This window comes from Budorcas taxicolor, chromosome 3, assembly GCF_023091745.1.
Source record: "Budorcas taxicolor isolate Tak-1 chromosome 3, Takin1.1, whole genome shotgun sequence".
NCBI lineage: Eukaryota > Metazoa > Chordata > Mammalia > Artiodactyla > Bovidae > Budorcas > Budorcas taxicolor.
The window spans coordinates 103536535-103559165 of record NC_068912.1 but is presented as its reverse complement, the minus strand read 5'-3'; the positions used below and the strand labels follow the sequence as shown (position 1 = coordinate 103559165).

Here is a 22631-nt window from a genome sequence, read left to right as displayed (position 1 = left end):
TCCAGACTCCTCCCTGTGCTGTCTATATCACAGTTGGTGTCTCACCCTCCTGTCCCCGCTAAAGGCATTTATAGACTTAACCATGATGCCAGCCTCTGTGTTGCTAGCCTCCTTCAGTCTTCATAATAATCTTGCCAGGAGGCACGGTAAGTATACCCATTTCAAAGATGGAGAAACTGAGTCCCAGAGACTTGGCTTACACGGAGCTAAGCAGCAGAGCTGGGATTAGACACCTGGTTTCTGTGACACCAGAGCATACTCTATGCAACCTCCATCTCCGCCTCACCTGCTGGGTGGTACCCTTTCTCACATCAAGCTCACTGACTCTTTTTGATGTCTCCCTGTGTCTGTCCTCCTAGTTTGGATGAAGATGCCAAGTTGCTCAGGCTCCTGGCTCTCTAGATGCTTCACCACACTGGTCTTCTTCCAGCTGCCTTTGCACATGTTAGGTAAGAGCTTCTGAACCTCTTTCCCTGCCTAGGACATTGGGCAAAGGTGTCCAACAGAGCCAGGGACAGCACTCTGGGGAGTGTGTACTGCACCATCTGCGGCATGGCCCTCGGCCAAGAGAAGACCAGGCATGGTCCTAGGAGATAAATGCAGGGCAGGAAAAAAGCCTGAAGTCCCTGGTGGTTCCAGAGAAAACTCCTATGCTAGCTGAAACTTAAGAAAGCAATTTGGGGGTTTTTTAAATTCTGTCAATAACAAGTGTTTATTGTGGACAATTTGAAAAAATACAGAACATTTTAAAGAAAACCCTAAATGGCCTAGAACCTCATAAACTGGAAAGAACAACTGCTAACATTTGAGGGCATTTCTTTTTTTTTTTACCATTAAAAAACTGAAATATAGTTAATTTACAATGTGTTAGTTTCAGATGTATAGGAAAGTGATTCAGTTTTATATAGATCTATATATATAGACATATATGTCTATACACTATATATATATACACACTATATATGTCTATATGTATATATACAGTGGAGGGATTTCTTTGAAGACTTTCTTGTATGTCTGTATCTCTGAGTGCTCATATGTTTATGTGTATGTATTCCTCTGCCCGGGTTTATTTTTTTCCCTCCATTTACAACGCCATGAACATTGTTCACCCATGTCCTTAAGTCATTCTCTGCAGCATGGTTTTTAAGGGCTGCATAGTATTTCATTGTGTGGTTATAGCATAACACAATTATTCAGATCTCCATTTCTAGACATCTGAAGGTTTCCATTTTTTCCTTATAATAAACGGTGCAATGCGCATCTTAGCACATATTTTGGGAAGTGATTCTGATTGTTTTCTTAGAATGTGTTTCTGGAAGTAGAATTAATGGGTCAAAAGGGTATGACTCTTTTAAAGACTCTTGAAACATGGAGCCCTGTGGCAGAGCAGAGTGGTTTTAGAGCCAAGAAAGACTGTGGTCTTGGGTCCCAGATGGGGAGGAGTCATGGACCTCTGCCAGTCCCTTTTGTCTTTTCTCTCTGTCCCCGCTTCTCTTACTACTCCCACTGCCTCTCACTAAGAGCGAAGTGCCTGATCTCATTAAATCTCCCAATGGAATAGAATTGGCAGGCCAGGCTTGGTGAGCCTGTCTCTGGCCTGGGGTCACGCAGTGCTGAGCAAAAGGCTCGCATCCAGCTTATGCTCTTCGCTGCTTGTCATAGAGCCTCTTCTGCTGTTATTTCCTTCCCCACTTTGTCTCTCCTTTCTCCTTTCTCTCCTGCCTAGACATTCAGCTTGCTGCTGTAGCTCTATAGAAATTGGTTTGCCCTGGCCAACAGGGCTCAGGGCAAAGGGTTCACTGACTGCTGTTCTATCCTGGAGTGAGGATTTGAAGGGGAAGCAGGTAGGTGCTCACAAGATGATAGGGGATTCCTGAGGGCGCAGCTCCAGTTCTCCAGTCTCTGGGTAGTTTTTCCATATAGGGTAGGGTGAGATTGTGGTTTAGGTGCTGAGTTTTTCTCTTTTTGTTTTTGGTCTTATCTTACACCTTTTATTCTTTTTAAATTAAATTTATTTGACCATGCTGCACAACATGTGGGATCTTAGCTCCCAAATAAGGAATTGAACCCATGCCCCCTGCATTGGAAACACAGAGTCTTATCCTCTGGACCACCAGGGAAGTCCCTAGATGCTGAGTTTTTTAAAAATTTACTTTATTGTCGGCTGTGCTGGGTCTTCTTGCTGCCCATCAGCTTTCTGCAGTTGTGGTGAGCAGAGGCTGCTCTCTAGTTTTGGTGCTCGGGCTTTTCATCGTGGCGGCTTCTGTTGTTGCAAAGCACAGGCCCTAGAGTGCGCGGGCTTCAGTGGTTCCTGAGTACTGGCTCAGTAGCTGTGGTGCACGGGCTTAGCTGTGCTATGGCCTGCGGAATCTTCCTGAAACAGGGATCGAACCTGTGTCCTCTGCACTGGCAGGAGGATTCTTAACCACTGGACCACCAGGGAAGTCCAAGTTGCTGAGTTTGACTCATTGTCCTCAGGCAGGGTCATTGAAACCAATCCTGAGAGATAAACATCTCACTTTAAAGTCATCCCTTGGTCATCTTGGCCTTGAGTTGCTGAGAGAAGCAGAGACCTTCACCATCTTGGCTTAAGGTGTCTCTTGAGGTGACAAAGGCTGTTGGGATGTGCCTGAGACACCTGCTCCCTTGGCACGGGAGCAGCTCTGAGTGGGTGGTCACAGGTGGTTTCTGTTTCAGCCGAATCTCCAGATAGCTTCTCGCCATCAGCCGTGGCTCTTACTGTGATCCTACCTGTTCTGGGGATTTTCATCGTGGTGGGCCTTTACATCATCTGGAAGCAAAGAAGGTCAAAAGGTAACTGAGTGGTAAGGGAGCCCAGACTGGCAGGAAATAGTACTCCAGGCTCTCTAGGGAAAGGCTGGGAGGATGCCGACACAGATTCAACAGTTATCCATAGGTTGTCTGGGAGAAAACTGGTAAAGCCATGCTCTTGGAGTCCACATTGCAGAGGGGATCAATAGGAAGCTCCTGGGCAGGGCTGTGAATTCTTATCTTTAGAGAAATTAGCACATGACACATCATGCCAATCTTCCAATTAACTAAGAACTCCAGTTGTATCCACTGGATGAAACCCTTAATAGGCTTGCATTTCCTGGCTCTCAGGGTTGCAAAGGACTTTGAAAATCACATAATCCAACACTCCTTTCTGCATCGGATGGTTTGAAGACCCTCTAATCCTTTCTAATAGTCACACACTCATAGTAACAGGGAACAAAATCCTGCTCAGGCCGCCGGTGGACAGCTCTGCTCGTTAGAAAAGCTGCTGCTGCTGCTAAGTCGCATCAGTCGTGTCCGACTCTGTGCGACCCCATAGATGGCAGCCCACCAGGCTCCTCCGTCCCTGGGATTCTGCAGGCAAGAACACTGGAGTGGGTGTTAGAAAAGGGCCTTCCTTAAAAGCAAAGAAAAGACCCTTAAGCTGACGTCTCTCTCTCTCCCTTCCAGAGAGGCTTCTCTATGAACATGCGATGGAGGTAGGTAAGTGTCCTGGGCTGGGTGGAGATGTTTCTCCGTTTTGTTCATTTTTGTGTCCCCAGGACCCACTAATCTAAAGTCTGGACCTGCAGATCCCAGCATCTGCTGTCCTAGGTGGTGACAGTAGTGGGGAGGGGGATCAGCACCTGTCATTTCCACTTTCTGACGACTCTTTCTTGTAATATCTTGCCTTCCAATGTGTTTGGCTGTTTTGTCTGTGAACTCATGGCTTGATCTGATTCTGGGAGAGTCGTGTAGGTCTAACATAGGGGACATGTTTATCCATTCAACAAATAATTGATAATTCTCTGCTAAGTGGTTCAGACTATACCAGATGCTTGTGACACAATGGTGGGTGAAAGTGGACACAGTCTTTGCCTTCTTGGAAGTTTTGATCCAGTCAGGGAGGTACACGTGAATTTAATAGTGAGACAAATGCCTCAGATGGAAGTTCTGAAGGCTGGAGAGATGGTGGCTGGATGAAGCTAACCTGACTTCAGGGATAGAAGAGGACTTTCCAAAGGAAGTGATGTTTGGCCTGGAGGATGGACTGACAAGGGGGAAGAGAGCTCAGAAAACGGACCCGCAGCAGAAGAGCTTGAGAAAGAGACGTGGTGCCTGCATGAGGGGAAAGGCGGCAGCAGATGACGCTGCAGAGGGAGCCAGGGACCAGCACGTGAGGCCCTGGGGATCCCAGGAAGGTCTTCATCTTTCTCCTTGGAGCAGTGGTGAAGCTGTGCATGGGATATCCCGACCAGAACTGTGCTTCCAGAAAGTTCTCTTCGGCTGCTGTGTTGAGAGGAGACCAGAGGGAGGAGACAGAATGTGAGGGCAATTTGGGCCACTCTTTCTGGCATCCTGATGGGAGGTGATGAGGGCCTGGGTCAGGGAGGAGGAGGTATGAGATAGGGGAGGATATGTTCAAGAGCCCATAAACTCAGTTAGAAGCAGGGACCCTCAAGAAAATGGCATAGAATCTCATTTTCTTTTACTTTTCCTTCCTCTAGAAAATCTTCTCTCCGACCATGCAAAAGAAAAAGGTAATTCTATGTACAGCATAAGGGGCAGGGAACAGATAGCATGTTTTTTCTCCTTCTACATAAATGCTGACAGTCACTTGTTAAACGTACAATATACGTATGTGTACGTGTACACATGCACACACTCCCCACACATATCTCCTCTGTTAGTATTATTGGGCCTTGCTTTCCACTGTCAAGGGTTGTTAGCTATGGGTGAGGGGACGCCTGTGGTCAGAATTCATTGGGCCATTCATTGGCTTTTCCAGCAATCACCTAAAAAGAAGATCTATACACTATGTAAAAATATATTAAAATGGTATTATGGGGGACTTCCCTCGTGGTCCAGTGGTTAAGAATCTGAACTTCCAATGTAGGGGGCACAGATTTGATCCTTGGTTGGGGAACTAAGACCCTGCAGGCTGTGTGGTGCAGGTCCCAATTCTTTTTTAAAACAAGGTATTACAGGATGTACGAGAATCTCAAGGACCCATACAAACTTTGCGTTGACAGAGGTGGTGTGATACAGTGGGAGGATCATAGGTGCTGGAGTCAGCAGCAGCTGGTTCAGATCTGCCACTTACAGGCTTGGGCTAAGTCACTTTACTACTCTGAGGTTTGGTTTCCTCATCTGTAAAATTGTGATAATAAATCCTCTCACCTGATTGTTTTCAGTATTATCAAAGACAACTTAAAAAAAAACAACACCCTCCTGTTATAATTCCTGAAACCTTTCTCTTATTACCATTTTGTCTTCATTAATTAAATGCTTGCTCTGGGCCACTGAGGGTAAAAGATAGAACCCTGGATTCAAAAAGCAGGTGGGACTCTGCCCTTTGAAAGTCTATCTGGGAAGACAAATCATTGTCTTCTAGCTCAGAAATGGCTCCACATGCAATGATTTCGGCATCTCCTCCCTTCCCCCCTCTCATCTCCTCCGGGCTGGTTAAAGTGTGGGATGCAGCCTCAGGGATGCGATGACCATGCAATGACCATCCTGTCCTAGAAGGGAAGGGACAGTGTGGGATAGGAGGAAAGCCTCCAGCTAGGAGTCAGACAGACTTGCGTGTGAATCCTGCCTCCTTGGCCACTTGCTGCTGCTGCAGCTAAGTCGCTTCAGTCGTGTCCGACTCTATGCGACCCCATAGACAGCAGCCCACCAGGCCCCCCCGTCCCTGGGATTCTCCAGGCAAGGACACTGGAGTGGGTTGCCATTTCCTTCTCCAATGCATGAAAGTGAAAAGTGAAAGTGAAGTCGCTCAGTTGTATCCGACTCTTGGTGACCCCTTGGACTGCAGCCTACCAGGCTCCTCCATCCATGGGATTTTCCAGGCAAGAGTACTGGAGTGGGGTGCCATCACCTTCTCTGCCTTGGCCACTTACTAGCTGGATAATCTGGACAAATTTCCATGTCCCTCTGAGCCCCAGGCCACCACTCTGTAAAATGGGAATAATCATTATATGCGCCTCACATTGTTGAGAGGATTCAGGACCTACATCGTAAGAACAGGACACAATGAATGGAGGCTGTTGGTAGTGAGAATGATAAAATAATGTCTTATTGGGAGGCTGTATCATATTCAGCTTCACTGCCCCAATGCCCTGGAGAAGGCAATGGCAACCCACTCCAGTACTCTTGCCTGGAAACTCCCATGGACGGAGGAGCCTGGTGGGCTGCAGTCCATGGGGTCACAAAGAGTTGGACACTTACTGAGCAACTTCACTTTCACTTTTCACTTTCATGCATTGGAGAAGGAAATGGCAACCCACTCCAGGGTTCTTGTCTAGAGAATCCCAGGGACAGCGGAGCCCGGTGGGCTGCTGTCTATGGGGTCGCATAGAGTCGGACATGACTGAAGCGACTTAGCAGCAGCAGCAACCCCAATGCCCAGCACCTAATGCATGCCCAGCCCTTAGCACAGGGCCTGACAGTAAACTCAGATGGATCACTTCAACTCTGTGGCGGGGCCAGTGCTGAGCGGAAATGTGGGCGGGCGACCCTTCCAGAGAAGCTGATGGTGCTCCCCCAAAGCACAGAAGCATATGCACGTGTCCCAGACCTCCTGGGGTCACAGTTCTTCAGGGAGGGCCACTGTAGAGAATAACAGAACATGTCAGTAAGTGAACAGTGGGTCTTCAGCTAGTTTTACACCATGAACATGATGGCATAGCATAGTGTGGTGCATGTTCAGTCATGTCTGACTCTGTAACGCCATGGACTCTGGCCCACCAGGCTCATCTGTCTAAGGAATTCTCCAGGAAAGAATACTGGAGTGGATAGCCATTCCCTTCTCCAGGGGATCTTCTTAATGCACAGATCAAATCCAGGTCTCCTTCATTCCAGGCAGATTCTTTACCATCTGAGCCACCAGGGAAGCCCAACAGTTATAAAAGAGCAGCAAGGCATATACTCATGGACACTGGTTAAAAACATATGGAAAAATTCATACAGACAGCGAAAGGAAACCAGACAGACAAAGGGAAGGGAAGAGGAACCAGAGTCAGGGTAGTCCAGGTCATCCGGAAAGTGGAACGGGCACCAGTGAATTTCCACATCTGCCCTTAGGGAGATGTGACTGGATTGGGGGCTGATGGGATCGTCATCATCTTTTCCACTGGGGGGCGGTGGCGGGGGGGGGGGGCGACTGGCATGATGAGCCCTCCTGCTCACTTGTGCTTCTTTCTCTGTTTTCTAGGACGACTCCATAAAGCCCTCAGTAAGTTCTGCTTCTCATCTGTGCTCCAAACCTTCTGCAGACATCTTTGTTTTAGGATGAGAGTCCCAGATTCACCTCCTGAGGCAGAAGAGAGGGGGCAAGCATATGGGCAGGGGATTTTTTGGCTTCATAAAGGCCTCTTTTTTTTTTTTTTTTCTCAAATATTCCCTGCTCCTATTTCCTGCACAATTGTTATCTGGTCTCTAAAAAGGACATGTTTTAGCAAGAAGAGGGGTACCTTCTACAGGTGAAGTCATCAGGAAGACACTTCTATCACTCAGGCATGACGTTCAGTTAGGTGGAATCCAAGGTAGATGGATCCTCATTCAACCGGATATATGGAGCAGTACTTCTCTACCCTTTCATGTGTGAGAACCTTGTTATAACAACTATCCCAAATCCTCAAACACGTGACGTATCTACATGATTTCACACTGAGAAAATATGCATTAGAAAATCTAATGGAAATTCAATAACAGTTTTAAATGAATCTATATTTTCTTTTTCTCCCACAATATTGCATACATTTATGTGAGATGTGTTGTACATTCAGTCTGCAGGTCATTTTGGCTCCCATAGGAGCTTGCTGACCCTCTGCATTATCACTGGGGCCCCGGGCTGGGAGTCACTGCTGTTGAAACACGGTCGTGGGGGAAGGATCTGCTCTAGGAGTGTGGCTGGGATGGGACTGGGGCATCACAGGCATGTAGAAGCCTTCATTCTGATTTGTCAAATTCTTTTAATTCTCTAGAGAAACTCCGGAGAGAACTGAGTGAGTACCCCTGCTCTTATAACTTCCATAACATCTTCTCTCCTGTTGATTCTGTTTCCAATGAAAACTCATTCTCCGTGTTTCTTCTTTTGTAGAGTTAAAAAGAGCTGCAGCAAACTCAGGTGAGATGCACTTTCCCCATCCAGCACCCCCTCATCCTTCCACCATTCCCCACCTCCACCCTGTATCAGAAAGTCTCCATTTATTTCTCCGTCACTTCAACAATGCCTTTTTTCCCTGTCTTTCAGGCTGGAAAAGGGCCCGACTGCACTTTGGTAAGGTACACCCGTCAGATGGATCCACAGTTGAGAGCCCATGACTCTGTTCCTTTAGAAGGCACATTGTAATTTTAACAAATTTTAGGTCTGATCTGTTTATCTGTTAATCAAATTTTGAAAATCTTTTATTTTGGGAGGATCAAATTTAGATTTAGAAAGTCTCCTTTCTTTTAAAACACTGATAAATATTTGGTTTATTCTTCTTAAGGGTATTCGATGATTTTTGAGATTTTTCTTAAAATTTGTGTTTTATCTCTGTGACTTGTCTGCTTCTGTCCTATTCTGGCTACTTTTCAATTTGTGGGGACTTTTTGCTATATTAACCCTTGGTCGTATGTTTCACACAGTATGTTTCTGTGCATGTTAATGTCCTCGATGTATTTCTTTTGAAGCATGAGTGTTTTATTTTTCTGTAGTCAAATCTATTCATCTGTTCCTGTGTAGTCTCTGCTGTGCTTTCAGGTTGAGCAGTCCTTCTTTTCCCACTGTTGGACAGCTAGTCAGTGCTCCTGTCTCTTTCTACGCATCTGCCACAGCCTTCTTTCTCTGAAGATCCGTTTCCTTGGTGAGTGGTGATTATCAGAGAAGAGAGTGAGTTGGGCAGAAGCCCCAGCAATGTAGACTGCAAAAAGGTTTCATAGTTTTATTTGAAAAGATTTGCACATCTCTTCAATTTTTTTCCTAGATCACATATTTTTGTTGCTGTTTGAATGAGATCTGTTATTTTCACTGCTTTTCTGCCCTTCCTGCGTTTTCCAAGATGCTCATCCCCCTTCCGTTCAGAAGGTTTTTGTTTAGGCAGGAACAATAGAATCCATGAGTCGGCCCATTGAGAAAACACCGGGTTACCTCTATTGACATTCTGCTGCTGCTGCTGCTGCTGCTAAGTTGCTTCAGTTGTGTCCGACTCTGTGCGACCCCATAGATGGCAGCCCACTAGGCTCCTCTGTCTCTGGGATTCTCCAGGCAAGAATACTGGAGTGGGTTGCCATTTCCTTCTCCAATGCATGAAAGTGAAACGCAAAAGTGAAGTCGCTCAGTCGTGCCCGACTCTTAGCGACCCCATGGACTGCAGCTTACCAGGCTCCTCTGTCCATGGGATTTTCCAGGCAAGAGTACTGGAGTGGGGTGCCATTGCTATTGATATTCTGGGAACTCACAAACCCTTTTCACTCTCCTAGTCTGATTCATTCCCACTACTTGACTGAGTGTGCATTTTGTGGATTTAACTCTACGAAATGAGCCTGTTTTTTGACTTGGGGAAGGAAGGAGATTCATTGTCACCCTCATAATCCATAATTTTAAGGAAGTTATCTCTCTACATTAACATTTTAAGATGATGACTGTAAGCAATAATTTTAGTTAAGAAAATGAGCATCACACACTCATTATCGAGTGCATTAGCTCATCAAATCTGCACAACAGCTCTCCAACATCGGTGCTGCTATTATTCCCACTTTACAGATGAAGGTTTAGAGATGATTAACAAGCCCAGTATCACATAACTAGTGTAAGACAGAGCTGGGGCTCCAATATGCTATCACGCTACTGGGTCTAACATCACAACTTGTTTATTACCATACGTGAGAGCCCTTTGGACCAGCAAAGACAAAAGCAGTATTTCTTAAGGATTAAGACAGCTTCACAGACAGATGAGAAACGTTTCCCTCTTTTACTTAATCCACTAGTAGATCTAGGAGACTGACAACATATTTTTTTTAGTTCCAGGACATGTGGGGATGAGGGCACCATGGTTGCAGACCGAGAGATGATTATTCCCCCCACAGCTACTCAGAGGTCGCTGGAGAGTTAGCTTCCTAAAACCTCACCTCTCTGTGACTCTCTGCAGTGACTGTGACCCTGGACCCAGACACAGCGCATCCCAAACTCATCCTGTCTGAGGACCGCAAGTGTGTGAAGCTTGGAGACACAAGGCAGCCTGTGCCCGACAATCCCGAGCGATTTGACTTCGTTGTCAGCGTCCTGGGTTCCGAGTACTTCATAGCTGGCTGTCACTACTGGGAGGTGTCTGTGGCAGACAAGACCAAATGGGCCCTGGGGGTGTGTAGTGAGTCAGTGAGCAGGAAGGGGAAGGTCACCGCCTCTCCCGCCAACGGACACTGGCTCCTGCGACAGAATCAAGGGAATGAGTACGAGGCCCTCACATCCCCGCAGACCTCCTTCCGCCTGAAAGAGCCCCCGAGGTGTGTGGGGATTTTTCTGGACTATGAAGCAGGAGTCATCTCCTTCTATGATGTGACCAACCAGTCCCACATCTTTACTTTCACCCACAGTTTCTCCGGCCCCCTCCGCCCTTTCTTTGAACCTTGCCTTCGTGATGGAGGGAAAAACACGGCACCTCTGATAATTTGTTCTGAACTCCAGAAACCAGAGGAATCAACTGACCCCAACACAGAAGAAAAAGGCCAGGCTAATGGAGAGGTGCCTCTGCAGGTGGACCCTTTCTTGCTCCCTGCTCAGACGTCAGAGCTCGTCCCACTCAAAGATATGATCCTGTCCTCATCCTCTGACCTTGGCCCAGCCCTTCAGGGGCTCAAGGTTCCTTCTTTTTAGGGATGGGCCTCATCACCTGATTCTCAGACTCTCTAGCCCAGTGCCCTGGACTTCAGTCTCCTGGTCCAGTGATTCTGGACCATCTCCACTCCTTTCACCCAACCCAAACCCCTTTATGGTTTCTCTTACACCACTTTCTCCTAGGGCTCAGTTTTAGAATTTCTGGGAACTTGAAGTTTCCATTGCCCTGGAAGAATTCTTGAAAACCAGATGAACAATCAGATTAGGTTTAGGTGATGGTGTGGAATGTGTGCCACTGAGATATAGGGACTCTCTACTCAAGGGGCTTCTTAAAAGCCTTCATCCTGCCTCATCCTGCACTCAGGCTTGTAGTTATGAAGTTAGGATGCCCAGTCCTGACTTATTTATCACATCAAGGATTGCTTTTATCCTTTTCTCAGTTCAGGCCTCTAACCCCCAAGGACAGCTTTTTAAAAGTAAACTTTTTTTGGATCACATACTCTGCCTTCTTTCTTCTGGAATATAGAGCAGAGGGCCAGAGGGATTTAAAAAAAGAAAGTCACTGTTTTCTATTTCCTTGATGCTCTCTACAACATAGTTTGGTGACATGCAGAACTAATATGTGGATGTGTTAAGTCACTCAGTTGTGTCCGACTCTTTGCCACCCTACAGACTGCAGCCCACCAGACTCCTCCATCCCTGGGGATTCTCCGGGCAAGAATACTGGAGTGGGTTGCCATGACCTCCTCCAGGAAATCTTCCCAATCCAGAGATGGAACCTAGGTCACCCACATTGCAGGCAGATTCTTTACCATTTGAGCCACCAGAGAATGTTTACAAAGCTAACTTGGTGATAGCCGGGTATGGGGACTGTAAACGTGGTAGCTGTAATCTTAATTTTGAAAAACCTAAGGATCACCATCAGGAAGATAGGAAGCAAGGCTTCATACAGAGTAGACCAGCTGTGTGTGGCCTTGAAAAGGCAGCTGTGGGTGAGGCCGTGTGTTACACTGATCCTTTTGAATCCCCTCTGAGATTCAGAAAGGAATTTTTTGTTTGCCTTTGTACAGTCCTTAAATAAAAGCTTGGTATTTGTCATTTGGCATGCTCTTATTTTCATTGGGAATGAGAAGTTGTGGGGAAAGGCTTTGGACTGATAAGCAAAAGGCACATTACAGGACTGCTTTTGAAGAGCCTTGATTCCACCCATGTGAGTTTAACCACAGTTAAAAATAAAGCCACAGTTTTATTTCTGAGTCTGCCTTCTCAGTATTTCATTTATATCCATTTATAAAGTTGTAGTGTATGTGGGCAATTTATATTTCACTCATCCATATTTAGTTTCAAACATAATTTGTGACTATCCCAGTCTTAAAACGGATTCACATTGTTCACACTGGTTGCACCCAAGAAAACTTACCAACAGGAAAGAGAACTGACATTTGTGGTGGCAGAAGTATTACATATGTTAAGTCATTTAATTCTTACAGTAATTCAGCCAGGGATTTTACAGGGGAAGGAAATAACGCAAGGTGGTAGAACTGGGATTATAAATCTAGTGTGTCTGTCTCTGAAGACAATACTCTTTTTTCGCTTTGCACTGAAATACCTTGAAGATGTGAGAGGCTTGTAGAATTTTAGCCTACATATTTGATTAGATTTTTAAAAAATTAAACCTGAAAGAAAAAAACCCTTAATCCTGGATAGTGGTCTTGTTGTGTCTGAATCGATGAACAAAAGTCAAGTTTAACTAAGTAGCACTCAGAGAAATCTCTGTGCAGGGACTTCGGGAAACTGGAGGTGGTTCCTTGGCCAGGGAATGTTTAGCTTCTCCGATAAAGGTATTGGATTAGTTGATCTTTCAACTCCCTTTCAGGGAGAGGCATAAATTAGGACTAGGGAATTAACAGATATAAACTAGTATCCATAAAATAGATAAGCAACATGTATTTACTGTAGCACACAGGCAATTAAACACAATATCTTGAAATAACCTATCATGGAATATAATCTGTAAACAACAACTAGCCCCTTATCACTATGCTACACACCTGAAACTAACACAATATTGTAAATCAACTATGAAAAGCGAAGTCGCTCAGTCGTATCCGACTCTTTGCGACCCTGTGGACTGTAGCCCGTGGCTCCTCCGTCCTTGGGATTCTCCAGGCAAGAATACTCAAGTGGGTTGCCATTTCCTTCTCCAGAGGATCTTCCCCAACCAGGGATCGAACCCAGCTCTCCCGCATCACAGGCAGATGCTTTAACCTCTGAGCCACCAGGGAAGCCCCCCAACTATACTGCATAATAAATAAATAGACTCCTTTCCAGTTCCCAAATCCTTTGACTTTAAATTATAAACCTCCAGTGGGGCGCGGGATTCTGGGTTCGGGGGATGTCTACAGGGCCGCCAAGGGTGTCAAATTTAGAGTGAAGAAGAAATTCTGAATTCGTGACCCCTAGGAGAAGGAAATGGCAACCCACTCCAGTGTTCTTGCCTGGAGAATCCCAGGGACGGGGGTGCCTGGTGGGCTACCGTCTATGGGGTCGCACAGAGTTGGACACGACTGAAGCGACCTAGCAGCAGCAGCAGATCATGTAGGTTAGCGCTACGTAGCCTACTACTTCCCACACTGGTGGCCCGCACTTTGGGCTTTTAACGCCGGAGCGCAGCAGGAAGCCCTCGACCTTAAAGGGAATCCAGTCTCCACCACTAAATTCTAAACTTCTCAAATTTCTTCTCCGAGCCTATTATCTTCCACAGGACTACAACTCCCAGCAGGCCCCGCCAGGGATTCTAGCGTTGTGGCAGCCAGTAGAAAGGAAAGGGAATCCTCAGGAACCAATCCTGAAGAGGTAGGGCGGATCCTTTCCGGGTTCCGGTTCCGGCTCCACCCCCCGGCTCAGTGAGGCGGTACTGTTCCTGACCGCGGGACGCTGGAGCTAGGTGGGTTGGGGTCGGGCCCGAGGTCGCGGTGGGGAGGTGCTAGTGGCTTCGCGGGGAGCTCTCAGCTTAGTCCCTTTCCTGTCACCGGGCAGCTGGGGCTGTGGCTTTGTTCCGCGGACCCACTGGGGAACAAACGGGGCCCTGTGGTCCCTCGTCCCAACTCCTGGCCCCTTCCCCCGGCCTGCACGGCCAGCGTCTGGCTCCAAGCCCCTGCCTTCCCGCCCTTCTGTTTGCCTTTGAGTACCCAGTCCCGCTGCCACTGACCATATCTTCGGGGTCAGCTTCTCCTTCTCTCCGACCCCTCCGGCCCCACGCCCGCCCGGCAGCTCTGAACTTAGCTCCTCTACAACGCTCCAACCTCAGACTCCGCCCGGCTGCACACAACCCAGCCTCTTGGGTCGTGTTCCCACCCTGACCAGTCTCCTCGGACCCTCTGACTCTCTTGGTCCTCTTCTCTCTCTGACTCTTTATCCATCCCCTCACCCCCGTTCTGTTCGCAGTGCTCTCACACATTTCCCCTGATATTTCCAAGCTCCCTCCAAGTCTTGACTTGACCCTAAAGGCTCCTCAGATCACTTTCCAGCTTGGTGCCTTCCATCTAACCCAGGCCCTTGGCCTTCAGCATCTCTGATCACAAGCCCCATCTTCTTGGCGCTTACTTGTTAGATCTGGATCCTTTTCCACACCGTCTCAGTCCCTTCCACCTGTGGCCCTCCCTGTACCTCTGAACCTCCTGGGAAGACAAACCCCATGAGTCCCTTTTTCCCCAAATCTCTGAAATGTGATACAGAAATGCTTCTTTACCTGGCACTGTCTTAGTAGATGGTGGGTTCCCCATCTCTGTCAGTCTTGCTCATCCATCCTGCAAGTCTTGACTCAAAGACGACCTTTTCCACGAAGCTGCTTATCCCTGAACTCTTCACGGAGATATGCCTGTGTCATCAGAACTCCCAGGGGACTGTATTTATTACTGGTGTAGCGCTTAAAAGCACTGGCTTTGGAGCGATGGGCATGGCTCCCAGTTCTGCCACTCATTGCCCCTGGGCAAACTACAAGTTTCCTGCTTCATCTGGAACTTAACCTTCTACACATGTATGACAGTTTCTGGAGTTAGTGGCCCATTACGCTGCACTGTACCATAAAGTCTTTTAGGGTGGTGACTATAGTCTTAAGTCTTCTTATTCAACCCAGCATTCAGCTCTGGGAAGAGTCAGAGCTTGGTATATTGTGGATTCTCAGCATAGTAGGGTTGGCAGTGAGTGGAGGCCGTGTAGCTTGTTGCATAGAGAGATATTGGAGCCCTAGCTGGGATGGACAGGAGTAGGAGGTAAATTAAGGTCATATCCATTCACTGATACTTAAAAAATTTTGAGCACAATGTCTTGTGCTGGAGACATTACCAAAATGACCAGTCCCTGCCCACAAATTGCTTATAAACTAGTAGTGGGAACAGACTTGTAAACAGATAATTGCAAAACACCATAAAAGCCAGTACAAGACTCTGTGAGTGCGTAAAGGAGGAAGTGAGCAGGAGTGAAGAGATTGCTAAGGAATGGTGGGTGAGAATAGACACAAGCAAGCATGAAATAGGTTGTGGAGACAGGCTTGGTCTTCGTTCAGTTTATTCAGCAAATAGTTATTAAGGATCTACTGTGTATGACTGCCACTGCTCTAGGAGTTTGGTTTACATTAATGAATAAAGCAAAGAACCTGGCCCTAATGGGACTTATGTTTTGCAGGGGGAGGCTTATACTAAATAATAGACATAAAGAACAGATCATTAGAAGGTGAGAAATGCTATCGGGCAAGGGGGAACTGAGTGTGGGGGAAGGGGTTATAATTTTTATTTTTAACTTTTTGTTTTGGAGGGCTTGTAATTTTTAAAGGGATGGTCAGAAAATAGTGACTAAGTATCAAGGAATAGTTTCTGATTTTTTTTTTTTTTTTGCAGTTTTGAAAGTGAAGCAGCTTTTTTTTTTTTAAACATTACTTACCTAGATTCTTGGAAAAAAAACACTCTTAACAGATTGGTAGATTATAGTTTGCTTTCTTTTGTTTGAAATAAAGTTTTGTTAGGATACAGTACACCCATTCATTTACGGATTTTCTATGCCTGCTTTTATGATACAACAGCAGAGTCGAGTATTTGCAACAGAGATCCTATGACCCCAAATATTTACTAAATATATATTCGCTGGTCCTTTACAGAAAAAGTTTGCTAACCACTCCCCCACCCCACTCCTTAAAGGTTTAACGTACTGTCCATGTTTCACATTTTAGATTATATACACTGTACCATTTTTTAATTGAATTTTTTTCTTTCCTAACAAGATCATGTAAGAAATCTTTTTCATTCTTGCCTTCTTTACAGGGCTAGCGTATAGTGTCTTCAACAGTTAGTCGCAGCTGTCATGTACTGAATGACTAGTACGTGCCACAGTTTACACTGAGCGTATGATAGGCATTTCCTCTAACAGTCCTGCTGTGTCAGTTGGTATCACAATTTCAGTGATACAGGAGTTGAGGCCCAGAGTGGTTGAGTAATTTGCAGAGTTGTAAAGACAGTGTATGTCACCATTGGGATCCAGCCCTAAATGTAGCTGGTGTCCCTTCCATTATTGTTTGTTGTTGTTTTCCACAAAGGATGAAGAGTTGCCAGTCTTTCACTCACCGTCCTCAGTGTCCCATCATAGCCTGGGCTCGCCTCCCTCATCCCCTTGTTCATGTCACTCTGCGGTATTTCCACCAGTCCGCTCTGCCTCTTGAAATGCCGTTATTTCCTCAAGGTTCCGAGGAAACACCGCCCTCCTCTTGTCAGTCTTTCTCCCCCTCATTTGCCGTCCGTGCCTGTAGGGACTCTAAAGGAGTCTGTGTGGCTTAGCGAGCACCTACTGATGTGTGCACAAATAGGCCTGGGCACTGTGTTGGGGGCAGGGGGGCAGGGGGGGCAGTGTGTGCCTGTGAGACTGTGTGGTGTGAGAGTACAGCTGGCTGTGTGTATGGTGTGTGGTTGTGTAGCCATGTATGTGGTTCTGTGTGTGGGAGGGCTGTGTATGGTGTGTGTGATTGGTACGTGTGTGGCTGTATACGTGTGACTGCATGATGTGCACGTGTGTTGTAAGAGTGACTGTGTGTGTTTGGTGAGTATGACTGTGTGTGTGGTGTGAGACTGTGTGTGTAGGCAGTGCTCTCTGGGGTGTGTAAGTGGGAGTGGGCACTGCCCAGGCAGAACAGACACAGTGCAGGCCCTGCAGGGGATCTTGGAGGACCCAGATGTCACCCTTTATTCGCTAGACTGTGGGGAGATGAGGAAGGGAGGGTGGCAGAGCACTTCAGAGGATGCAGAGCTGGGCCTTGTGAGTGGGTAGGAGAGCCTCAGGACTTAGAGGCTCTGTTATTTTCAGTTTGAAAGCAGGCAGATAGAGGGATACTTGTAAGGAAGGTTTTTCCAGAAAAGGTTAAACAGAATGGGAATTTCTATTAACTTAGTTAGAAAAATCAAACTCACCCCCTAATGGAAGGTCCTGTACTTGCAGGTGAATTAGTCTAGACTGTCTTGGTTTAGTGTGGTAGTAAGATAAGTGACATTATGCAAATTTTACAAATAACATCTTTCGGGGGTAGACAAAGCTGGGGGCCTTCCTTTTGCTCTGGTGGGTTACTTTATGTATCTGTGGAGGTTTGTCACTTCAAAGTTAGTAAAGGCATTCTTCCAAGTATTCCAGTTAATGGAATGAAATGGTTCTTTCTATAGGGATCATGAACTGGGACAGAATCAACCCAGGATAGAAGATTCGCTGGGGGCTGGCCTGACCCATGGAATAAAGGTGTCGGCCATTTGTGTTCCTTCTCAGGGTTCAGAGATGGGCAGTGAGAAGGAGCAGAGCCCAGAACAGCACCTGCCCGAGGAAGGGGAACGGGGTGATAAGCCATGGAGAGTGGACGACTCCAAGGTACGGGATGGGGAAAAAGAGCCTGGGCAAGCAAGCCCGTCGGAGGGGCCACAAGGGCCCCGTCCAGAAGAGCCAACGCAGGAAGTCGCTGTCTCTGCTGCAGAGCCAGAGGACCTCTCTGCTCATCGGAGGTCTGAGGTGGATGAGAAGCCCTTTGTATGTGTCCAGTGTGGCAAAACCTTCAACAACACCTCCAACCTGAGGACACACCAGCGCATCCACACGGGCGAGAAGCCTTACCAGTGCTCCGAGTGTGGTAAGAGCTTCTCCAGAAGCTCCAACCGGATCCGGCACGAGCGCATCCACCTGGAGGAGAAGCAATACAAGTGCCCCAACTGCGAGCAGAGCTTCCGGCGGCACGCGGACCTCACCACGCACCAGCAGGACCACCTGGGCCGGCGGCCCTTCCGCTGCGACCTCTGTGGCAAGAGCTTCGGCCAGAGCGCGGCGCTGGCCGTGCACTACCGGACCCACCTGGAGCCCGCGCCCTACATCTGCTGCGAGTGCGGGAAGAGCTTCAGCAACAGCTCCAGCTTCGGCGTGCACCACCGCACCCACACGGGCGAGCGGCCCTATGAGTGCTCCGAGTGCGGGCGGACCTTCAGCGACATCTCCAACTTCGGGGCGCACCAGCGGACCCACAGGGGCGAGAAGCCCTACCGGTGCACCGCGTGCGGGAAGCACTTCTCCCGCAGCTCCAACCTCATCCGCCACCAGAAAACACACCGGGGAGAGCAGGCCGGGAGAGAGTCCAGCTGAAGAGGCCGAGGGAGCGAGGACAGGGCAAGGGGCCCCAGCCTAGCGCAGAAGGGTCTTTAGGAGCTGCTGCTGCCCGCTTGACCTCAAGGCCTTCTCCCACTTTGGAGAAGGGTTTTCTGTTGCCTCTGAAGCCAGGATCTCCAGGAAGTCAGAGAAGGGACTCTGAGTAAAAATCTACATTTTTCAGGCCCATTTCTTGTGGTAGAGATAGTCAGAGGACTCTCTCTTAGTTTCATCTCCTTGAGGTGTAAGAGAAATAGGGTAGGCTTAGTACTTGCTTATATCCTTAGGGTGACCTTCCCCGGCCTTTAAGGAAGTTCCTGTGCGATAAGCATCACCGTCTGGAGGGCCTCTATTGTATATGGACTGCTTGAGCTTAGGGCGCACTGCAGGGGTGCGCCTACTGTGCCTCAGCTGGCCAGGGAGGAAGGGGCTTCCCAGGCCTGGAGAAGAGGTCTGAGGTCCTACTTTAGGAATGAAAGGGAAACCCTCAAGGAGCCATGATCCAGGGACCTTCACATTCCCTCAGGTGTGTGACTTGTCACCCCCAGCCCAGCGTGCATCTGTTTCCCCAGGATTAGCAGTAAAACCCTTTAATGAAAAGGGCCTGTGTACTTACTTGGGGGCATCAAAGAGGTGGGGAGATGGTCGCACTGCCACCACTCTGGAAGGGAGTTGAATTTCAAGAAAGAATGGGCGACTGCTCTGAAAAGCGGAAGGAAGCAGCTGACTGAGGTCTGTGAGGAGGAAGGGGAGAGAGGGGGGAGGAGTAGTAGCTGAGCGTCTGCTGTGCGCCCTGGAGGCCACAGCCGCATTCCCATTCTTCATCTAGTGCTGCAGCAGCCGCAGGGGCGGATGTGGAGGAGACGAGTGAGGAGAGGCGAGATCGCCTGCTGTGGTCACAGGATGGGAATGCTGGTGGAGCCGGGGTTCACGCCTGGGTCCCCCTTGTTTCTGAGCTGACGCTCTTTCACTGCATTCACCTTGCTGGCTTCCGAGGGAGGAGCCACTCAGGGAGCTGGCCTGGGTCCAGCTGATTTCCTAGAAGCGGGAGCTAGCGCATGGCCTCTTGAGACAGTCCCGGACCCTTTGCTCTGTGGGACGTCAGTGCCAAGCATGAGAACCTTTTCAACTTTAGACTGATAGTTGATTGACACTATTCTGTGCCTAGGAAATAGGATAGTAACTTGGAATAGGGGCTGAGGGGTGGGAGAAGATGAACCTAGAGAGAGTCTTTGCCCTTAGTAGCAGCAGTTTAGTTCCTAAGGTTGGGACAGCTTGGTAGAGGTCAGGCCTGGCTTCCTGCCCTTCTGAAGGCTTGGCTCCATGTGGCAAGTTTTCAGTGTTTTCTGCATTAAAGTTTATAGAGTTCACCCAGATTTCCTCCAACAAATCCAAAAGACCCCCGTCTCTGGCCACTCTGGGGTTTTGTTCTTCCAGAGTGAGGGGCCTTCTTCATCTGTCACCAGCTGGCAGAATGTGCCTGGCACAGCTGATGACCTGACTACAACGGGATCCTGCCATCCACCCAGGAGGGGATGTGCCTTTATTTTTTCTAACCATAAAAGATGATTTCCAAACAATTCCCTGATATTTGTAGGGTCCTTTTTAGTTTACCAAGCACTTTTATTTCATATACATTTTCCTGCTCCTTGAAAATCTTCATACAAAGTATTTTAAACATACAGTCACCCAACTTGTATGTATAACTTGCTCCCTAATAATAGAAGTTGCCAGGGACTTCCTGGCTGTACAGTGGTTTAAGACTGCTTCCACTGCAGGGCTGCGGGTTTGATCCTGGCTGGGGAACTAAAATCTCTCATGCCATGTGGCCAAAAATAAAACTTAGAAGTTGCCATCTAACACCTACTGAGTGCCAGTTATTTCTGATTTGCATGACTAGTGTGTAAAGTAGCAGTATCCCCATTTTGAAGATAAGGAAATTCTGAGGGTTTGAATGACCTGACTTAATGGCTGAGCTAGGATTCCAGTTAGGCCAGCTCTTCGTTTTTGCTCATTACCAAGCTAGGTCTGCTGGTCTCTCAGTCTGGGGAGCTCGGTAACATTAACGTTCCAGACCCACAGCCTTAGTGACAACTGCTATGACTTGGAGTCTTGCCAGTAAGACCTGCTTTGAGCTTGCCGGCCCATTTCATTTACCCGTTTCTTTTGGTGTTGGTCCAGGCTATTGAGTTCTGATTAGCCTATTCATTCACTCTGATTTTTTTTTGCTAACTTCCTTTTTGTCTTCATTCCTTTTTCCTCTTCCCTTCTCCCCCGTCTCTCCTCCGTCCCCATTCTGTTCCTCTCGCTTCCTCCTAGTTACTAGGAGTACTGACAGTGAGGATATGGCTTCTGTATTCTCTAGTGTGGGGTGGCTGCTAGGTTTCAACAGCAGGCAAACCTGGAAGGGTGGGGCTCCCATCAACACCTGGCACTTAATCCTCGTGTAGTGACCACCCACAGCCTCCCTGCCCCTGGACTGAATTCACATGAAGCCCCTTCCTCTCCCATCAGCCTGCATGCAATTCAGTTCCATCCACCAACATTTATGAAGCAGCTATTACGTGTCAGGAAGCAGGGAATTCTCCCTGCCTCACCTAAGGGAGTTCTAACTGGATTCCTGAGAGGATCCAGAGCAGGGAAGAGATGTTGTGGGTAGGTGTGGAGAAGGGAAAAGCTGAGCACGCATAGCCTATATACAGGCCCTCTCTTCCTTCAGCACTGGAGGACCTTGGCCCCTGAACTCACCTCTATGATAGGAAAGATCTAAGGGACATCAACACAGCCATAGCCAGAGCTCATGGGTCCCGACTTCTGTTGGGATAGGCAGTCACCCCTGGTCTCCTTATGCTCTGAAGGTTCTGGGTTCCTTCTGCTATGAGATCCCAGATGAAAGGAGAGACCCACATGTACCTTTACCTGCAGGTCTTGCCACTTACCATCCAGTACTCCTTGGAATCAAGGCATTTTCCCGGTCCCTAGTCCACAGAGAGACGTCACCCCATTACGATTTGGGTAACAATATTTTCCCATTCTGTCTCACAACACCATAGTGCAGGCAAATTACAGGATTGCTTTTGATGGAGCCCAGAAGATAGGCCCGGAACCAGCCCTACACAGGTTTGGGTATTGGGAAATGGTGATTATAACAGCATTTACTATTGATCCTAATTTTAAGTCTTCATAGTTCTGCAAGGTAATTATTGTTGCCATTTTGCCGACGATGAAATCGAGGTTCAGTTCAATTAAGTAATTTTCTCATTTAAGGTCATGTGGCCACTAGGTGGCTCACCTGGGATTTTAACCAACCCAGACCTGATCCTAAGGCCTTCTTAATGACATGGTAATTGAGCCTTGCTCCCTGGACCCTGACTCCCTGTCAGGTCCCACTACTCCTTAGAGGGGTCCTGTCCCAGCAGGATGGTCTTTCACATCTCTGTCATGGTTATTTGGCCTGGCCTAGGGATCGATGTTCCTGGAGAAGATGGGGTGTACTGAGCCGAGGCCAGGCTGCTGCGGGTGAGGTCTGAACAAGAACAGGGATCAGCTGGAGCCCTGTGAGGCTCCTCCTTGTTCTCCCTCCCCAGTAGGTTTTCTTCTGGGCAGTACAACATCTTGCTCTAGTCCCCAGGGTGATTTGGGACCCTGGGACAACCAGGGCTTGCTCTTCCTCTTCATTGGACACTGAGAAGCTGACTCTTTCCTCTGCTCTGGGACACTGCCCTGGGCCTCAGCTTACTGCCCCGAGGCTCCCACCCTGGGTTTAATTTTCACCAACCCTAATGTGAGACACCAGACCAGGGTACAGCCTGCAGAGCTCCTTCACCTGCAGTAGCAGGCCAGTGATGGGAGAGGGAGGAGCCTCCAGGAAGAGGTAAAAAATAACTACCACTTTACCCTTCAGAGTTCTTGCCTGAGACCCATGTCACAAAAGACAGATGAACAGGAGAAAAACAAGTTTATTCATGTGTATATCTCACAAACCTGAGAGACACCCAGGGAAAATGAGTGAACTCACGTAGGTGGTCTAATGTGTTCAGTTGTGTCCAACTCTGCCACCCCATGTAGCCCACCAGGCTCCTATGTCTGGGATTTCCCAGGCTTGAATACTGGAGTGGGTTGTCATTTCCTTCCCCAGGGGATCTTCCCA

At 47.9% G+C, this 22631-nt stretch overlaps 2 protein-coding genes across 3 annotated transcripts; both read left to right on the top strand.

Moving 5' to 3' along the window:
• Window positions 1–364: 364 nt before the first annotated feature.
• On the top strand, window positions 365–10858 carry ERMAP (erythroblast membrane associated protein (Scianna blood group)). The gene is made up of 9 exons (XM_052638079.1): window positions 365–449; window positions 2665–2817; window positions 3469–3501; window positions 4506–4538; window positions 7214–7234; window positions 7986–8006; window positions 8102–8128; window positions 8255–8281; window positions 10134–10858. Exons 1-9 carry the CDS (start codon window positions 365–367, stop codon window positions 10856–10858), a joined length of 1125 nt encoding a protein of 374 aa, XP_052494039.1.
• A 2858-nt stretch (window positions 10859–13716) lies between these two features.
• Window positions 13717–20328, top strand: ZNF691 (zinc finger protein 691). 2 transcript variants are annotated; one of them, XM_052637107.1, is made up of 2 exons: window positions 13717–13766; window positions 17521–20328. In XM_052637107.1, exon 2 carries the CDS (start codon window positions 17630–17632, stop codon window positions 18476–18478), a length of 849 nt encoding a protein of 282 aa, XP_052493067.1. In that variant the 5' UTR covers window positions 13717–13766; window positions 17521–17629; the 3' UTR covers window positions 18479–20328. The 2 variants fall into 2 exon arrangements, with proteins under 2 accessions (XP_052493067.1, XP_052493068.1); XM_052637108.1 differs by having other exon boundaries at window positions 13722–13766; window positions 17621–20328.
• The last annotated feature ends 2303 nt before the right edge of the window (window positions 20329–22631 follow it).